General features: G+C 33.8%; 1 protein-coding gene across 1 annotated transcript in view; it reads right to left on the bottom strand.

The window, feature by feature from the left end:
• The window catches only part of LOC126720003 (callose synthase 9), a 64,077-nt gene that overhangs the window by 33,144 nt on the left and 11,621 nt on the right, over positions 1–19,312 (bottom strand). The window contains exons 4-27 of the mRNA XM_050422491.1: positions 19,093–19,256; positions 16,440–16,536; positions 15,024–15,134; positions 14,816–14,941; positions 13,897–13,986; positions 13,131–13,228; positions 12,902–13,019; positions 11,950–12,075; positions 11,291–11,367; positions 11,109–11,184; positions 10,516–10,638; positions 9,976–10,078; positions 8,281–8,404; positions 7,990–8,179; positions 7,830–7,882; positions 7,022–7,082; positions 6,853–6,934; positions 6,087–6,136; positions 4,643–4,729; positions 3,841–3,926; positions 3,683–3,707; positions 586–680; positions 370–451; positions 38–201 (exon numbers count right to left, since the gene is read on the bottom strand). Coding sequence (XP_050278448.1) covers positions 38–201; positions 370–451; positions 586–680; positions 3,683–3,707; positions 3,841–3,926; positions 4,643–4,729; positions 6,087–6,136; positions 6,853–6,934; positions 7,022–7,082; positions 7,830–7,882; positions 7,990–8,179; positions 8,281–8,404; positions 9,976–10,078; positions 10,516–10,638; positions 11,109–11,184; positions 11,291–11,367; positions 11,950–12,075; positions 12,902–13,019; positions 13,131–13,228; positions 13,897–13,986; positions 14,816–14,941; positions 15,024–15,134; positions 16,440–16,536; positions 19,093–19,256 — 2,408 coding nt within the window. The remainder of the gene's footprint in view (positions 1–37; positions 202–369; positions 452–585; positions 681–3,682; positions 3,708–3,840; positions 3,927–4,642; positions 4,730–6,086; positions 6,137–6,852; positions 6,935–7,021; positions 7,083–7,829; positions 7,883–7,989; positions 8,180–8,280; positions 8,405–9,975; positions 10,079–10,515; positions 10,639–11,108; positions 11,185–11,290; positions 11,368–11,949; positions 12,076–12,901; positions 13,020–13,130; positions 13,229–13,896; positions 13,987–14,815; positions 14,942–15,023; positions 15,135–16,439; positions 16,537–19,092; positions 19,257–19,312) is intronic.

Here is a 19,312-nt window from a genome sequence, read left to right as displayed (position 1 = left end):
ATATTATAATCTACAGAGAATTTTTATAAAAACTAACCACATCCTGCCTTCACCATCCAATATTTCAGTCAAGATAAGCTTAATCGTGTGATAGCACTCCTGAACAGCATACTTCATATAGTCATCCCTTGAGATCCTTTCCCAGAGCTCATCTTGTGAAGAATCTCTAGTCTCCACCGCAGTATCTTTAGCCAGAAACATCTACATAATTATATTACAGCAATATCTTTATACAGAAATATCTACAAAATTATATTGAATCAAACTCAATTACATTAAAGTATTTGTAGATGAACTGCAGTTGAAGATACTCATAACAAGAATCAGATTAAGAAAAAATAAAGAAAATTTTCAAACCAGCTAAATGACCTTGCTAGCAAGAAGAAAAAGGGGCATCTGAACCATGGGCAGATCTCCAGAATTTTTTGGCATAAGAAGCAACTCCATTTCGCTAACCAAAAAAGCGAAACAACAGGCATCAGAAAAGAGCAACAAGTAGATGGCACACACAGGTATTTAAATAAAAACTAAAAGAATTGTGAGCTATCTAAGCAATAACAAATTGAGTAAATTTTTAGTACTCACAAGTTAGTAATATAATCTTCGTCCCTTAGATTTTTTATGATCTCATTCCAAAAGGGAGCAAATCGAGCAGCATCAACCTTGTTCTTCTCCACATCCTTCAAATACAAAGCATTATTAGTTTGCCAGAAATTATATTCTCAAACATGATCCAATAACGCTAAATCATATACACCCTATAGTCGCAAAAACAATTTCGTCACTTGCAGGACAGATCCTACCACAATAGTTCTGAGTTCCAATTTATGAAAAATGAACATTCTTGTCAGCATTAATTATTCTCTCGCACTCCACCGAAGGAAAAGGTAATTATTCTATAACATTAAAGTCAATGACCATCCTTTAGGGCCTGCAAATATACAGGACCAGAACCGAGATGCCACATGATCTCCCTATTACAATTTATATGTCAGCCCCACCCTAACCAATTCCACCAACTCTACCTAGCAGTTATGAGCTCCACCACTTACCGCCACCCAGGCTTTTCTTTTAGAAACCTAAACTCAACCACATCCCTCACATTTCCCAACATACACCCTTTGTTGCAAGTGTAAACACGGTGACAAGACTGTGGACCATGTATTGTTGCATCGTAATGTCACATATGAATTGTGGACTTCTATCTTGTCATTGTTTGGAGTTCATTAGCTAATGCCTAAGAGAATTCTTGGTCCATTTTATTGATGGAGGAACTGATTGGGAAAACATCCATCCAATTTATGTATGCAGTGGACTCCATGGAAAGAGAGGAATTACTACACATTTGAAGAAGTGGAAGCTTGGTTGTTCAAGTGAAGTCAGCATTCACAATTTGTTGATGCAGGAGCATTTAAGCCTAAAGCTAAGAAGGCCAAGTAGCGGAACGGAGTAGATGGAGGTAGAGGAGCCACCTCCCCTCTCCTCGCCCCCCATCCAAACAAAGGGTTAATTTTCTATGCTGCTAGTTGCTAACCTTTGCAATGCACAGGAAAGTTTGACAACAAATATTTATATATGATATATGCTTAATTAAAAAGTAATAACAAATAAAATTTCAATTAGAGAATTTGTACCAAAAAAATAAATTTCCTAATTTAATTGGATTTTGTATAGAGAAGATCAAACCTAATTTAATAAAAAAAAAATTATTGTTGAGTTGCATCATGCGAAAAGATGATGAGTTGTAGTTAGATTAATATAGTTTTAACACTATTAGTAACTCTAAAAGCAAATTAAACATTTTTACTATGATGATGAAGTGAAAATATGAGAACTTTCAGAAGCTTAGGTTCAACATTAGAAGTCAACAAAGAGTCAAAAGCTTCCATTTTATATATATTACAAGTCAGTAACATGCAATGCACAGGAAAGTTTAGCAAAAAATAATATTTTTGCTCTTTTATTTTTTTTTAAATACAAAATTCAATAATTATGGCAATTATTGATAGGCATTTATTATGATTGTATTTGTATATAGAACTATCTATTCTATCATTTAAAGAAAAAATGACTTAGTAAGAATCTAAGAGCCTTTTAAAATAAATTAAAATCTACATCAAAATACTGATTTGTAAAATTGTGAGGCTTCAAAAGTTTAATTGGCAATATATTTTGAGGTCAAACAAAATTCAAACATCTTTAGTTTTAAATATATTTATAGACGAATCACTAATCCATGCAGTATATAGGAAAATTAGACCCCCCCCAAAAAAAAACATTTATATACGATTCCTGTTTAATTAGTAAGTATTAATAAATAAAAAGAAAAATTAGAGAATTTGTAAAACAGTAAAAAAGAATTTAACTAATTTAATTAGAAATTGTTTAGAGAAGATCAAACCTGATTTAATTAAAATTTGCTTAGTGTTTGGTTGCTTTATGAAAAAAAAAATAGTTTCAATTAGTTTAAACTAACATAATTTAACACTATTTATAATTCTAAGTACCAAATTATAAAAAATATAAATATAATGATAATATAGGAAAAATGTGAGCTTCTTAAACGTTTATACAGAAACATTAGAATAAATCAACAAAAATTGAAAAAGCATCTTTTTTTTTTCTCTTTTTCAAAAGTATTAATGCTCTTTGAAAATAAAGAGCATGAACAAGAACCCCAAGTTCAAAGGCAGTGAACTAAGGATACAACAAAGAGTCAATCAAAACTACATAAATCTATAAAATACAATTTTATCTCCACAAATGAACTCCAGCCCCATCAAAATTACGGAGGTTTCTCTTTCCAAATGGTCCACATAACACAATAAGGCATGGCCCCCCATATATCATCAATATAGTACTGTCTTCCATAACCCCCTTCCCAATTCCCTCCACATCATGACCCATTGTATGCCAAACAACACCATGGACCATAAATCATACACATAGTCACAATGAATTAACAAATGGTCGGTGGTCCCTCCACTATGATTGCATGTACAGCACCAATCAACAATGCACATATCATATGTATTATAGATGTTAATGTCTTTTTATGCCGTAAGTATTATAAAAAGTAATGTGACGAGCATTTGAATTTTAATAATGTTGGATGGTTCATATCTAATTGTTATATATAACACAAACGGTTATGATTCAAGATTTACTAAAGGTTCTAATAAATAACATCTTTTGAATCATTGTAGGCAGCCTTTTCTTATATATCATTGAAATTTAATATTTGAATATTTCTTGAGCTCTTCGAGATTGGAGATGGATGTGTTTAGTGTTCCAACTTCAAACCTATTTTCTTAATTGGAAAATTGTATATTTTGACTCAACTGGCAATGGAACGTAAATGGTCATAGGGCCGTGTATATATATATATATTAAGACCTCAAGGGATGGAGTGTCATTTATGAAATAAGAAGGTTTCTAATATTTCTCCAAACCTCAAGGGCAGTCAGTGTAAATTATCCTTTATTCTTTGTAATTCGTTAGGACTACATCAGATATACATCCCATGTACATGAGGTAGTGCCTTCTTTTTCAATCAAATGTATTACCTTATAAAAAGAAAAAGTTAATAATTCTATAATATAAATTTATACAATTTCTACCCTGAAGACTATTGACAAAAGCATTTTTGGAGGGAACAGGATAATTTTGATGGATGGCTCACCTGGCTGGAAGAAGAGTGACGAGTCCTGCAAAAGACACGTTGTATTCAGATACAAAACAAAACAAAGCAACAGAAACACACACACACACATATTGGTCCACAGAGAACTGTATCAACATTTATTGAGGGGAAACAAACAAATAACAAATAAACTCAACCTGTTGGGTAGAGGAACGTGAAGATTGTTCATAAAAGCTCCGGGAAATTGCTCAAAAAGTTTGTGAAGGGCTTCCAGTGACCTAATCTGAAGATCATGACAGAAAACGGTTGACATTTAAAGCACTTAATCAGAGGTGTACATCATGGCAAAAGGTATGCTTTTTTTGGGGGTGGGTTTTAAGAAATGTTTTTTTAGCAGTCACATCAGGGAGGGATATAGAGAAAGCAACTATGTGCAGTGGATAGTGATATTTGCAATTTGAAACTTCAGAAACATTCTCCTCCCCCCCACCCCCCCACAGGCGCCCCCCTTGATTGTAACTGATAGTTGCAGGGAACCACCATCAAAGGAAGTTTTACATTTTCATCAGAATTTGGTTTCACCTATCCTTCATTTAAATATTTCATCATGCTTCATAGTTATAGTAATAGTTCCGTTGCAAGCATGGCACTAAGTAAGAGTTTCATAAAAATAGTACAGATTGATGGTAGAAAGTCAACATGTGAAGGAATGCCAAAAAGATTTTACCTGTCTATCCTTCACTTAAATATTTCATCACACTTCGTTCTATTTTTTCCTCTCATTCATCTAGGGGTAATTAAAGAAAAAAGGAAACAATACAGAGCTTCATCTCAAGCAAAACACTAACAGGGAGAGTTCCATAACATTATGGTACAGAATACAGATTGATGGTAAATAGATAACATGTACACGTGAAGAAAAACCATAAGGCATTTAGCTTCTACGTGCATAAGACATTATTAAAAAGAATCCAATGAGATCTGACAAATATTACATACCTCGCCAAGACGATCTCTCGCCCCTAGCAAGAATCCCCAAACAGCAGATACAATAGTGTAAAACAAATAGATGTCTAAGAGATAGATCTGTACCAAGAAAAATAAAAATAATAAGATCAAAAAATGAGTTCATGCAGACATGTGCATGTGTGTGCGTGTGAGTGAGAGGGAGAGTGTAAAAAATAAAAAGCATCACTCAGTAACAGAAATAAAAAATTGAGATCAACTGCAACAATTGAGCATCTAAAAATCATAACTCTCCACTTGAGATATTTTATCCAAACCCTAGAGAGGGTGGGACATCATTATGTGTGTGCTCCTTACCTAAGGATATTATTTTATGTCAGTTAATTTTTCATTTTTGCAAGGTACTTATCTGTGGTTTGTTATGTCATACATCCTATTAACTTACCGATTGTCCCAAAAGTTTAAAACTATTGGGATATAGTAAATTTAATCATTTAACCACACAATTCTAACACCCCCCCCCCCCCCCAACGTTTGGGCCCAAATTCCTCTTAATAGGTGAGGTCCAACAAGTGGGAATTTAAATGAGAGATAAAGTGGAGGAGACAAGAATCGAATTTAGGACCTCTTGCTCCAAATAACATGTTAAATTACCAATTGTCCCAAAAGTTTAAACTATTGGGATATGGTAAATTTAATCATTTAGCCACATAATTCTAAAACATCTCACAAAATTTCTTGGATTAGACAATTAGTACCTTCCCACTATCCAAAGATATGTGGGAGTTATTAGCACTTTTAAATTATATAAATTCTAAAGTATTCAATTAAGGGTAAAAAAAAAAAAAAAAACCAGACTCTTCTGCAACAAACCACTTAGTAGCAGAATCGAGCTCTCAAAAATGGACAAATTCATGGCAAAATGGCTTTAAGATGATTTACAAGGGAGGTAACTCTGGAGCTCCAATTCTCCCTTCCCCAACCCATCCCAAATACTATTCAAACTAAATAGTTAAACATAGTCCTATATCAAAATCAATTCACCAATTTTCTTCTCTCTAATTGACTAACCCACCAACAAAGGCTTTTAAAGTAAGTACAAGGCTGATCCCAGGCTTTCTATTTAAGATACAAGTGTTCCCCTTGAAAATAAGCATTAAAAAACAATTTAATAGCGTAACAAGTATCCTCCAATAAGGATATGACATCTTTCTACCAGTATCCATGCAGCTCCAATGATCACATGGTGTTTTTCACTTAAGGTGGAAGACTTTTGGAATCAAATTGTTTCATAAAAATAAATTGAATCACATAAAAAAAAAATAAATAAATAAATAAAAAAAAAAGGAGGGAAAAGAAAACCATATCAAATCACGCAACCCATATTAGATTACTTTAGTGGAAAGAACTAAAAAATTATATTAAACAAATATTGTAGCATTTGCAGAATCCAAGAAAAACATGAATCACAACTTACAGCAACCACTGGACCCCATAAGCTAGCAACTGCCAATGCGTTATGGTTATCTGCATCAAAAGAAAGCAGCATAAAGAGCCAGAAGCGTCATTGAGGAAAATTAAACAAATATCCATATAAGGTCAATCTGCACAGAGCACACACAAAATGGCAGATGGCAGAGAGAACTATATCACATAACACAACTCAAAGATATGACAAGACCACAAGACAATCAAACCTTCAGTCAAAAGCCAAGTAACCGGTTAAAAGAAAGCCTTGCATGATGTGACAATCAATTAAAGCCAATATCAGAACTTCCTTTTTTCTTCCCTTTTTTTCAATTGACCAAAATGAAGTCATCACGTTTAGAAACTCGAGTCTACCAACAATACAGATCCACTTTATCTCATGTATTATTTTTGTAACCAGGCTTATTCAGCTTTTAAATAAAATATCATTACTTAATTAAAATGATAGGCAGTCCACCATCACACTATGGAAACATATAAGAGTATCGCTTATTTATTCAATCAAACAACTGAAGCAGAAAGTTTTGGGGGTGGAAAGAAAAATACAGGAGGCATCTACAAACATAGCACTAACAAAGTCCATCATATATGGTACCCAAAAAAAAAAAAAAAAAGAGGGAAAAGAGCTTAGATTTGTTCATGAGGAAGCCAAAAGACATTCAAACAAAAGAAAAAGTTAATACAAAAAATTAAGAAAAAATATAGCCCCGCCCAGAGCAAAATCTATGAATCTTAAATTCGTGAAGGGGGCTTACTCTTAGATACAAAATCATGCCAAGAATATGATATATCATTCATATCTACTATGGCCCTTGTGGGTTTCACCAATGGCTGGATCTGCAGCAGCCAACAAAACAAAAAATTCAGGCCTAAAAAAGATGAAATTCAATCCAAAAAACAAACAAAATACTATATGTCACTAACCTGGAGAAAGTAGGCAAACGAAAACTTTCCACACAAAACAACAAGCCAAAAGAACATATACCTGTAAAATTAACAACGTAAGTTATTAAACAATCTCATATTTTACAAAATTAATTAAAAAAGCTACCAGTATATGTATTGGTGGACCAGAGGAATCTAATATGGACAGTTATTTTTTCAATTTTTAATGGCCTAAGTTATTGTTTTCCAGTTTTTTCACTATTTGTAAGAATAGGATTAATATATCTTTCCAAAATCAAGAAGAAATTTCTAAGCAATTTCAATGGTTCTTTTACTTTATCTTTTATAGGAATTCTCTTCTTTTTTACTTTTACTAATCCCCCAAAGAAGAAACGCCAAAACAGTTACAATAAACTATAATTTCTTTTCTCTTATTAAGTTTCTTCCTTGCTTTTTAACTTCATTCTCAATACTTGAATATGTTTTCACCAGACTAAGAGAAAGGGACGGACAAACAAACTAGCAGCCCAAAGAGAAGAAAGCAATTTGCAATTCTTCTTAATGAGTTTTATATAGGGATAATTTCTTTGGTGTAGTACATTAGGTTCTTCAATTAAATTCAAACACATAAAGCTACATTGAATCTAATTGCCCTTGGAAAATATAACACTATTTATGCATCATTTATCAATGCAACCATGTGTTTGAATTTAAAATGGGGAATCTAATGAACAGCACCAATAGAACATAACCTAAGTTTTGCCCTTATATATATATATATATATATAGAGAGAGAGAGAGAGAGAGAGAGAGAGAGAGAAGTGGGGCAGTTAGGATTAGGGATTACTTGATAAAATCAGTAGGCCTCTCAAACATGCCTCGTCCAACATAATACCGTTCCTTTGATGAACAAAAACAATAAGCAAATGAATATAAAGAAAGCAAATGGAAACCACAAATCCAGGAGTCAAGAGTATCAATAAATTACAAGAGAAGAGAAATAAAACCTGACGCATCCACTTCACAAAGCGTATTAAAGGCCAGCGATCACATTGATTAGTTAGAAGGTGGAAGGTAGGTATTCGCAAGAGGAAACTAATGAAAAACTGGATGCCAGCATAGATGCCGATTACAATAGAATACAGTCTGAAAATAACTGAATCTGCATTGGGTTTACTCTCTTCCTGGAGAGCTTTCCTGTACAAGAGCACAAAGAACCAGAGAGGTTACCAAATGACCAACAAAGAAATTAGTTGAGAAACAAAACCACCAAGCGATGTTATGGAAGAAAAACTTACACATAAAGGAGACATATGAAGACTGAAGCAACACCAAACCATATAAAACGGAGAAAAATTCGAGAAACAGCCATGCGTCGCGATGTAGAATATGCACCATACATCATAAGAATGTCCAAAACACCTAAATGAACAAGTGGAACTCTAGAATTTAATAGTAGTTTTAAGGTGGCAAACAATAAGGAAATAACGTACATTAGTTTGGTACAATGTTGGTAAAAGCTTGCTTAAACCGCCAAGCCTTAAGCTCTGTTTTCTCCTAAAGCAAAGCACCTTCAGAAAAGCACACTTTTTATTTTTTATTTTAAGAAAAAAATCACTTACTAAAGTTATCAATTTTGATGCTGTTAATATGGTCCCATAAATTGGTATACAAAGACCATTCTTATGGTGTGTATAATACACATAACCCACCTTCCAATCCTTGAGTAAAAATTTTAGAAGAAAACCAAAAAAAAAAAAACCCTAAGGGACCACACAATCACACAAACAAAGTAGTTTTGAGCTAGACCTACTTGAGTTGAAAGAAAGATTCAACATGAGATCAAGAGCGAGGTAACTGGGAAGAGCAACCGGTTCAGGTTCCAGTTCACAACATACTCCCAATGAGGAGAGACTATTAATTTAGATAAGGAAGATGATAAGGGTTACAAATCTGGTAACGACAATAATGATGAAAACATTTCTTGCTTATGTTGGCATAGAAGTGTTTTTTGGCATAAGATTCAGCACCTAGGGTTCGTTGGAGTCAACAGCATGACATAGGGAAATTTTCAAGGAAATTTTTATTTATCATCAAAACAATCCTTCTCCAAAGGACTACAATATTGTGCTTACATAGACTTATTAGAACTAAACCCTAATTCTAATTGACATACGAAAACCCTAATTTTAATTGACTTAGGAAACCTAATCTAAATGACTAGATAAATCTCAATAATTAAATTACAAAAATAACCTTAATTTTAGGAATTTAATAAAATACTAATAGCCCAAAGTTCATTGAAGTCAGCACTAGGCCATAGAATTTCAAGAGAAATTTTCATTCCTCATCAAAATAGTACCTCTCCATAGGAGTACAATATTGTGCTTATATAGGTTTAGTAGGACTAAACCCTAATACTAATTGACATAGGAAAACCCTAATTCAAATTCTAATTCTAATTGACTTAGGAAACCTAATCTAAACAACTAGGGAAATCCCAATTATTGAATTACAAAAATAAACAATTCTCTAGGAATTCAACAAAATACTAATAACCTATATAAAATACTAAGACCAAAAATACAACATGGACTTAAGATTTAAAACAAATATTACTTTACACTTCCCGTATCAATATTTTGATTCAACAAAGTAATTCATTTTGATTGCAGTTGTGTATATTTTCTAAAGCACAATTAAACTATATACAAAAACTGTTAAATTTGAATTTATATCATTAGTTGATTACTTAATTGTCATATCGTCCATTAACTACTATCTTTAAATTCATTACATTATTTCTTATAAATGTAAGCTTTATTTCAATCAAATGGGTGCTTGTACTTTGCTCTTTGCACTCTGCACCTTGTACCCAGGAGGCCTTTCCGATTAAGTGCACTTGTCACTTTCACCAACACTTGTTATGTACAACTTAAGAGGACTAACAAAACAAATCACCCACAACATATTTTGCATAAAGAGAAACTTACTCTCAAAGAACTTCATCACCACAAATGTTGGACCAACACTAAGAACTTCCCGTAACATTTTGGCATTAAAATGTCGATCATTGAATGCAAGGATTGTGAGAGCCTGAAATATAAATAAATATATATAAAGGAAAACATGTTAAAGAAAACAGTCTGTGCATTGTCATAAATAACAATTGGTTTTAACCAAACTATATCAATAGATAAAAGAAGAAAATCAAAATTCAAAATGTTGTTGAATAAGAAAAAGACCAGGATGAGGAATCGGTAACAATAAGAAAATAAAAATGTGAGAGGAAGAATATTTTGAATTACAAGTAATATACGCCCAAATATTTCCTAGTGAGTAGGAAACAATGTAAGGGGTGGTAGAGAATTTTATAGAAAACAAAAACAAAAATTAAAAAACAATGGGGATTTGAAAATTAAACGCAAGAGTTTGCAGGGTATTGATTGCAATCTCAGCAAGTTAACAAATGTTTCAGTTCACAAAAGAGAGATTATGTATTTAAATTGAGTATTCAATATGGACATGCAAACCTGAAACATCATAGCAAGAAAGATCCAGAGACGGTGAAAACTATGATAAAGATGAAGAAATGTCCGGTGCTCAACAAATGAAGTTTTCCCTCGACGCAGACTTCCCCCACATGCAAGCATGTTCTGTAACAAAAGGAGCATAAAAATTATGCAAAGAAATTCACAAGGCACAATAAGATACTAAAAATTTAAATCCTAAGGGTTCAACTTGTATTGAGACTAAAATTCAAAGTCCAAAAGCAAAATTACCGAAAACAAGATAGAATTAACTTCTACTAATTTGTGGGCACAAGCATGTGTTCCTCCCTCTCTTCACTAAAACCACATCAGAAAACCTTCTTTTTTTTTTGTATAAATGATTTTATTCAATAAAAATTACCTCTTGAACAACAGAAAACACAAGATATCCTAAGAATTGCAATCAAAGAATTACAAACAAATGAAAGCAATTCATCAAACTCTATAATAGTAACACTGTCATTAAGACTGAAGATAGTCAACAAATCCCTTAACTATTATTGTGACATTCCCCCTCACATGTCATAAAAATAGCCAAACAATTCCCAACCATTAAAACATTTAGATCAGCTAACCTTTGATCTCCGTTGTGGCTTTTGGAAAAATGACAAATTACGCCATGGCCAACTAAGTTCAAAGCAATTAAGTGACCTGACCAGAAATTTATAAATAAATAAATAAAATTTTCTTTAAAAAAATGGAATTAAGATCAGCTATAAAAAAAATTTATGTAACAAAAATGTTTCAAAAATCACACCAGAAGTACTCGTTAAAATCATCATAGTTTCTCCAGGAAGAATGAGGTGCTCGTCCATTATCATTGTTAGCAGCTTCCTGTGCAAATTTGCGCATAAGTCAACAACAAAACACTGAAATTGGAGAAAATATCCATGACAAGACAAGTTCACCCACTAAAGACATATATTCTTGAAGTACCAAGATTTCAAACAACAATCACCAGCCTACATAACAAAAGCTTTCAACAGATTAAGTTGAGGCAAAATGAACATCAGGAATCTGTTTTTAACTCCTTGGAAACAATTAAATAAATATCGATTGATATATAGGTCAAAATCTTAAAATCATGCATGACACTACAAATCTTATTACATCACTAAGGGAACAAACTCTGATAGCTCAATGGAAGCCACAAACACCTTAAAACAGTCAATCTCACCTTTATCCCATTCCAAGATCTTAAACTAACCCACTCAATCATAAACCCTAAAGCTTAAAGGTTTTAGCCCAATGATATTTATCAAAGAAAGATCTAATCAAGCATAAAGCATTGTCCAGCATCATCATCCCTCAAGCATATGCAGTCCCTCCGTCCCACACACACCAGGTTACTAAATGCATAGTAAACAACGTAATATCAAATTTTTATGTTAACTAAAAGAACAGAAAGATACATACCGCAGAGACAACCTCATACAAAGGAGAGATGACTTGATCAAGAAATGACACACCATTTTCAGAATTGCAACTCATAGCTGGCTGTGCAATCTCCTGCCTCAAAATCTCATCCATTTCCCTTGCCATCTGGATATGAAATTCAAGAGTAAAAGAATGAGTGAAGTGAGGTGAAAAAGGTAGGTAGAAATTACAAGAAAAGTGAAAAGGCATGTGTCACAAATTTCAAATAACATAATCTATAAAATGGTAAACCACAGGCTAGTTTGGATAACAAGAAGAAGCAAAAGAAGGGTTAAAAAAGAGAAAAAAGCAACTCAAGATACAAACTTAGAACCAAGTAATTGATATTTCACAGCAGAGATGCATGGAAAAACCATAAGACACTGAATTTAATTTATCTTAAAACCCCCACCCCCAAAACAACAGAAATAAGCAGCCCTATAAAAATTCAATACCAGTGACTGCCTACACAAGTGACTGCACTAAATTTAAGTTCCTGCACAAGCACTAGAGGATTGGACCAACTTTTAAAGAGGAAAAAAGAGAAAATTCAGACAATTATTTACATGAAGTTCAGCAAATATACAAAACATTAAAATAATAATAAAATTAAAAAAAAAAATCAATGCTTAAATTGCATAAAATTAGTTGCTCTGAAACCGTGGAAGAAACACTAGAAATCAGGACCAATTTTCGTGTGTGTGTGTTGGGTTTTTTTTTTTTTTTTTTTTGGCGAGGGGGAAAGGAAAACTCCCTCAAAAGAAAACAATCAGCAAGCTAGGCTAAAATATTAAAAACAAGAGCTTAATACTAAGTCCAACAAGAAATTTTGTGTTGGGGTTTTGGGGAGGAAGAAAAACTCCAAAAGAAAGCAATCAACAAGCAAGGTTAGAATATTAATACTAAGTCCAACAAGATATTTAATGAATCAATCACTCCTGGATTAACTTACATGATGAAATATGTAGCACAAGCATTCTGGAAGAAATCTAATGTTGGCTGCTTCGCCCCATATCAGAAAGTACAAAGAAACAAATAGTAATTTCTTTTCCTTGTTAACAGCTTCCAAGCTGCAAAAAAACCATATTCATTCCGTAACTCTCAATCACCAAATATCATTAATAAGAATTAATTCATTTAACAGCCACAAGGAGTAACAAATATATTTTAAGAATCCATACCTGCTCCAAACTGGCTGGATGCACAAGTAGTTACACCATTTAATGTAATTGTCAAGGGACTTAAGAAATACCTCCTGCACAGCAGCCTCATCCAATATCTGAAGCAATAACAAGGAAAATATCATGATTTTATGGATTAAAATGTCTATAAAGATAATAATAAATAAACAATTCGACCAACCAACAAATAAAGAAAAATACCAAACTGTAATACATGCCATCTATTCAACATACATAGAAACTCCACAATTTACAATTATGTTACAAGATGGTAAAACTTCAGAATACTGCTTTAAGGCCTTAAGACAAAAGGGGGTCAACTTGCCTTAAGGACCTCAAGTTATAATAAAAAATCGTAGGAGAACCATTTACCAACACTTAGAACCAAACTGTCATAATACACATATGAATCCAATTGCAAGTTTCCTTATTCATATCACTCTTCATTGTCAAGTTTTCCCTCTTCCACTTCTTAACCTTCTTGCAATTTTGCAAACAAATTTTTAAGAATACAGTTTTATTTTTCCCATTGTGTATTCTTTTGGGGTTTCCTCTAGTGTGCTTACCATATACTTCAGTGCATGCACTTACATTTTTTCAGAACTATCGCTAATACTAAAAAATAAAAAAGTAAGTACATTCTCAATTTCCAAACAGTCATAGAAAGATCCAAGGAAGCTATATGTCTCCTCTAGGTAATTAATGAACATCTAATACAGAATCCCTAATCAATGCAATTATTTGACAAGAAAGATTTGAGATTTACCGGTTCAGATTCTTCAGGAATACCAAGCCGAGATTGCCCATTTGCAAGGAGATGAATTATATGTTCCCGCTGGTTAGAAACATTGTCCTTCTGATAACCATAAACTTTAAGCATTAGATGCAAGAACAACTTATAAGAGTACAAAACCAAAATATATTAATATAACAAACAAAGACAAGGAGAATTTCCAAACCCAAGATATGGACATAAGAGGAAGAAGACCATGAAAAGGGGGGAAGATTCCCTAACGGTATAACATGATACACCTAACAGCCAAAACTCTACAACAACAACAGCAATAACAATAATAATAAATATATAAATAATACACTTTCTTTTTTTGACAAGTATGAATAATACACTTTCCAAAAACCATTATTTGGCAGACTCTAACTGAAACATCAAACTCAAGCTTTGAACTCTAAATGTGCCCATTCACAAGGAAAAGACTAACATTCTGAGCAACCAGCATTCAGAACCAAAAGAATTCACACGCAAAAGGAAACTCAAAAATCCAGTAATAACCAAGAGCCTCCAATCCACAAGAACACTGCTGACTTGTACATATGAATCACCATTGGAGGCTGATAATTCGCCTCAAGGCATGGATTCCAAAAGTCACTTGAACCGCCTTTCCAGACAGAAAGGCTTCTACTCCCAAAAAAGTAACCCAGATTAAGAACTGATTTGACACTAAACTCATTTTGATATAACATTGAAACTTTTCAGGATTCAACTCCATCCAATGTCACAAAACCCCCAGATGATTAAAAAAACAAATCACATCAAAAACAGCAGCAAGACCCCTAATCCATGTATGCATCACATAGAAAAGCCCCACCAACATAACCAGCCCAAAGGCTTGGTCCATGAGGCAAAGACACTAATTACTATACAAACATTTCAACCAAGTACAGACCTGAAATCCAAATATATAGTGCAGAAAATCAAGCATATCAGAATTCCTTGTTGCAGGAATAGGAAAATCCACAGGCAATTTTGCTAGACCCCTGTGATACTTTAAAGCTGACACTGCTGCTTGCACCTGGAATAAGTTCCTCATGTTAATAAATGGCAGAAGTCACCAAATATGAACTTGAGACTTACACATAAGGCAAAAAACTAACCTCGGGCATATTCACAATGGCATTTGTTAAGGTACGGCCATCCAATGGGATAATGTTATAAGCAATTAAATCTTCTGTCATTTCTGCATCAGCTTCCATCAACCGTTTAAGCTGCAGAGGAAAGCAATCATATATAAAGGCACATAAAAATCAACCCAAAGGGTACCACCGTTGGCCAGGAACCACAAATCATGAAGTGGAGATCACTAATTCAAATCCCCGATTCCTCCTCCCCTTGGGGTCAAAAACTCATATCTCAAAAAAAAAAAAAAAAAAAAAAAAAATTCACATTAAAATCAGATAAGATAATTATGTTATATGCATATCAACATATTTATAGTGATTTTTACGAACATAAAGGATGTAACAAATACCAAAGAAAAATAAGAATCACAAAGTAGAAGTCAAAGCAATAACAAAAATTGTATCTAAAGGAGTCCCACCTGTTAGTATGTTATACAACAACAATACAACATGTTATCAAATGATATTACACAAGGAACCCCCTGCTAGATAAGATAATTATCAGATCATATTAAGATAATTATATTATTGACATATCAGCATACTTCTAGTGATTTTTACGAACATAGAGGATGCAACAAACACCACAGAAAAATAACAATCACAAAGTAGAAGTCAAAGCAAGAACAATAATTGTATCTAACAGGAGTCCCACCTGTTAGTTTGTTACACAACAACAATACAACATGCTACCAAATGATCTTACACAAGGGACCCCCCTGGTCAACCTCAATTTATTACGATTTGTTCTCATTAACACCTCAAAAAACAAGAGTCTAGTCTTATCCCCATCAACATAAAGAAAGGAAGAAACCCTCCAAGAAACCAACATTACTGTCCATCAAATCTGCACTTCTTCTTTCTAGAGGAGTTCACAGGTCAGTTGGGCTCAAGTAAACCGCCACTTGACCAATCCGGTCAGGACCGTCAGGTGAAGGTTGCCTTCACCCACTGCCGACCGACAACTCCAGTGCAACCACTTGTTAACTATCAGATGGATGGTCAGGTGTTGGTCGAGTCTTAGATTGTAGAGAATATGATATTTTCTCTCGTTTTCTACCTTTTTTTTCACAATCCAAACAGATTAAGGATAAAAAATTTACCAAAAGGTTCAAATTGAAATTTATCAAAAATAAAAAGAAGTTCAGACAACCAAGATAACAAAGACAAACATAAAATTGGAGAATTAAGCAACAATACTAGAAGACTTAGATCATTTGGTTGCCTAGAAAATGAAAAAAATTGCAAGAAAGAAAGTCAACTAACACATTACAATTTACAAAACATAGGCCATATCTACACATGTGATTCAATGGGTAGAATCTATATCGATGTTTCTGGGGCCACCACAACGCAGATTTATGGCAATAGACAACTGAGAAGATGTCTAACCTCTTCAGGAATTTCCTTAGTCAACTGTCCCAACACTTTCCCTAAAACTTTCAAAGTTGCAAATATTCTTTTCCTTTTAACTGTCTTCCGTTCCAACCTGAAATTGAGAATTAGTTAGTCACAAGAACAATATGGAAAACAGAGGAAGGAAAAACGTGATTTTCAGCATTATAGAACCAGCTGCAAAACAAGCATCTATGGATATAAACTAAAAGAATCAATATATATTAAAGATGGGCCTTGGAGTCAGAGAAATGGGTTATGAGTAGCAAACAAGGAAATGAAAAGTGGGGGGATGGGACTTTTTGGCATATCATCCTGTATCAGCCAATTCACAATAGACATGTTAAAAACTGAGTACAACAAAGAACAAACAATCATATACTTAACTCTAAACACCCAACATAATACTGCTTGTGCAGCTTCACAAGTAATCAAATTCATTGAAGTGCAAAAGAGGTGCAACTAGGGGTGAGCAATGAATACCGGAGCTGACGACACCGTCCCGACACCAGCGCTGACCAAATGAGCCGAGGCCGGCGTTCGAAGGGCGAAGCCCGTTCCAACACTGGTGCGGTGCAGTAACCAGATCAAAGAAGGCGAAACCGATCCACACCAATACCGAACCGATACCAAACCCAATATTCGTTTCTCCCTATAGTTTGGATACAATGTCGTTCACAAGTTCTGATTTTAATTTTTTTTAATGAAACGACGTCGTATGGGTGTTATTAAAAACAAAAGCAAAAGCAAAACAGTGTGTTTTATGCTAGGTTTTCAAATTCTCAAGGCCATATAAATTCATTCTTTTGTCCTGAATCTCTTGATATCCTTTAACTCTCTCTCTCGCTCTCGCCTCTTAGTCTCGCCTGACGCAGCGACGCTTGCCTGAGCTCTCGCCGTCGCTCACCAGGCACGGCAAACCAACGATAAGCATGAATGATTCTTAATCTCATGTACTTCGTAGTTTTTTGGGGTTGTAAAATATAGTACAATGGGTTTTAGGCTTGTAAGAGAAGTGAAGTTTATGATTTTGATTTATTGGTGAGAGCTTGTGTTTGTGTTTGTGTCTGTATTTGTCTTTGTGTTTGCGAGTGATTGAGAGTGTTTTGTATTTGGTGAGGTTTTAAGTGTCGTGTGTACTGTGTATCATAGGCATAAATAAATGACTTTGTGTTTGTGTTTGACTTTAGTCCCACTTAGGCACTTACTTTAATATCTCTTTGTATTTCTGAGTGTAGTATGTATTTGTCTTTGTGTTTGCGAGTAATTTAATGTCCTTGGATCATTACTATTTGGGTGAATAGATTTGTTGAACAAATTTTTTTATGTGAACAGCCAACAAATTTTTTTTGGTTAATGTTTCAAATCAAACCGACCAAACCGATTAGACCAAGCCGATCAAACCGCACCGCCATAGGTCGGAAAACTGACCCTAATCGGTATACATTGGTTTTAATTATTACAAAACCGATCCCTATCGGTTCGGTAACAAATTTGAAAACATACCGAGCAAACCAAACCGCGCACACCCCTAGGTGCAACCCTAGTACATGGGAAGCATACAAAGGATCTGCCAAAAGAAAATTACAAAATAAATTATCTAAGATTCTTAAGATCCAAGAACCCAAATAAGTTAGACGTAGAGAAAGACTAATTCTACAGCTTCTACAAGAGCTAAGGGAAAAAACCTATGGTTCACATTCATCGAACCAGAAGATGGGTTTTCAGAATGACTTTTTGTTCATTTCCATTTTTTCTCCGTTTCTCTTTTTTCGAAGAGGGGTTTGTATATAACAATATATGTTGACAAGAAGAATAATTTGTTAAGAAGCTGTGAACAATGCAAGGGAGGAGTTTTCTAGTTAACTACAGTAGTTCCTCATGGTTGTTCTTCATAGTATTCAAACCGTTTCAAATACTTATTTATAACAAACAGAATTCAATACTACCATTTACAAGGAAGCAGTAGACGTAGATAATAGACATAAACATACATATATAAACGAACACACACATATATGCCTATGTGTATTTTCATTTTTCACAAGGACTTTCTGTTCATTTTCATTTTTCTCCTCTTTTAATTTTTTTTTTTTTTTTTTTTTTTTTTTTGAAGAGCAAGGTTATTCAGGTTTGTATATATGTTAATTGGTTAAGAATCTTTTTTTATATATTAGTAAGAAAAATTATATTAAGAGAAAACAGCTACATTAAAGAAATGAAGTAAGCAAAGAAAATATGTACACGCAACAAAAAAGAAAACAGAAAATTATGTACAAGAAGAAAGGGAATCCAAAAACAGCAGAATGGATTCCCCAGAGGAAAATCCCCATGCATGAGACCAATCAAACAAGGTTCCTACAAATAAAGCTAGGAGCTTATCCCTAGTAAGCACCAAATCTTCAAATATGCGATTATTTCACTCCCTCCAAATAATCCACATCACATGGCATTTACCAATGTTTTCAACAAAGATATCCAAAATTCAAACCCCCCCTCCCCCACTAAAAATCTATCAAAAATTTGTTTCAAATGCAAAGATTCAGGACAGATATATTTACATTCAAAGAGAAGTAGGAAAAAGAATAGTTCAAGAGCATAGCTTAATTTTATATGATCAATATGTTTATTTGCTAGTTCAGAAACATACTCGCCAAGGTTTCCACTGAAAGCACCAGACTCCCTCAACTTCATTTCTTCCTCTCGTAGCTCGTCTACACTATTCTTCTCTCTATACATTTTGTAGAACTCTTGCAAGAGCTCAATGTCTCGACTCCTATCTATGGTTCCAACCTCCTTCTTGGCCAGTTTTTGCTGAAAAATTGCCCAAAGAGACAAAATATTGCACAGTACATTAAAATTAATATACA

The sequence above is a fragment of the Quercus robur genome, chromosome 1 (assembly GCF_932294415.1).
Source record: "Quercus robur chromosome 1, dhQueRobu3.1, whole genome shotgun sequence".
NCBI lineage: Eukaryota > Viridiplantae > Streptophyta > Magnoliopsida > Fagales > Fagaceae > Quercus > Quercus robur.
This window is presented reverse-complemented; position numbering and strand designations above follow the sequence as displayed.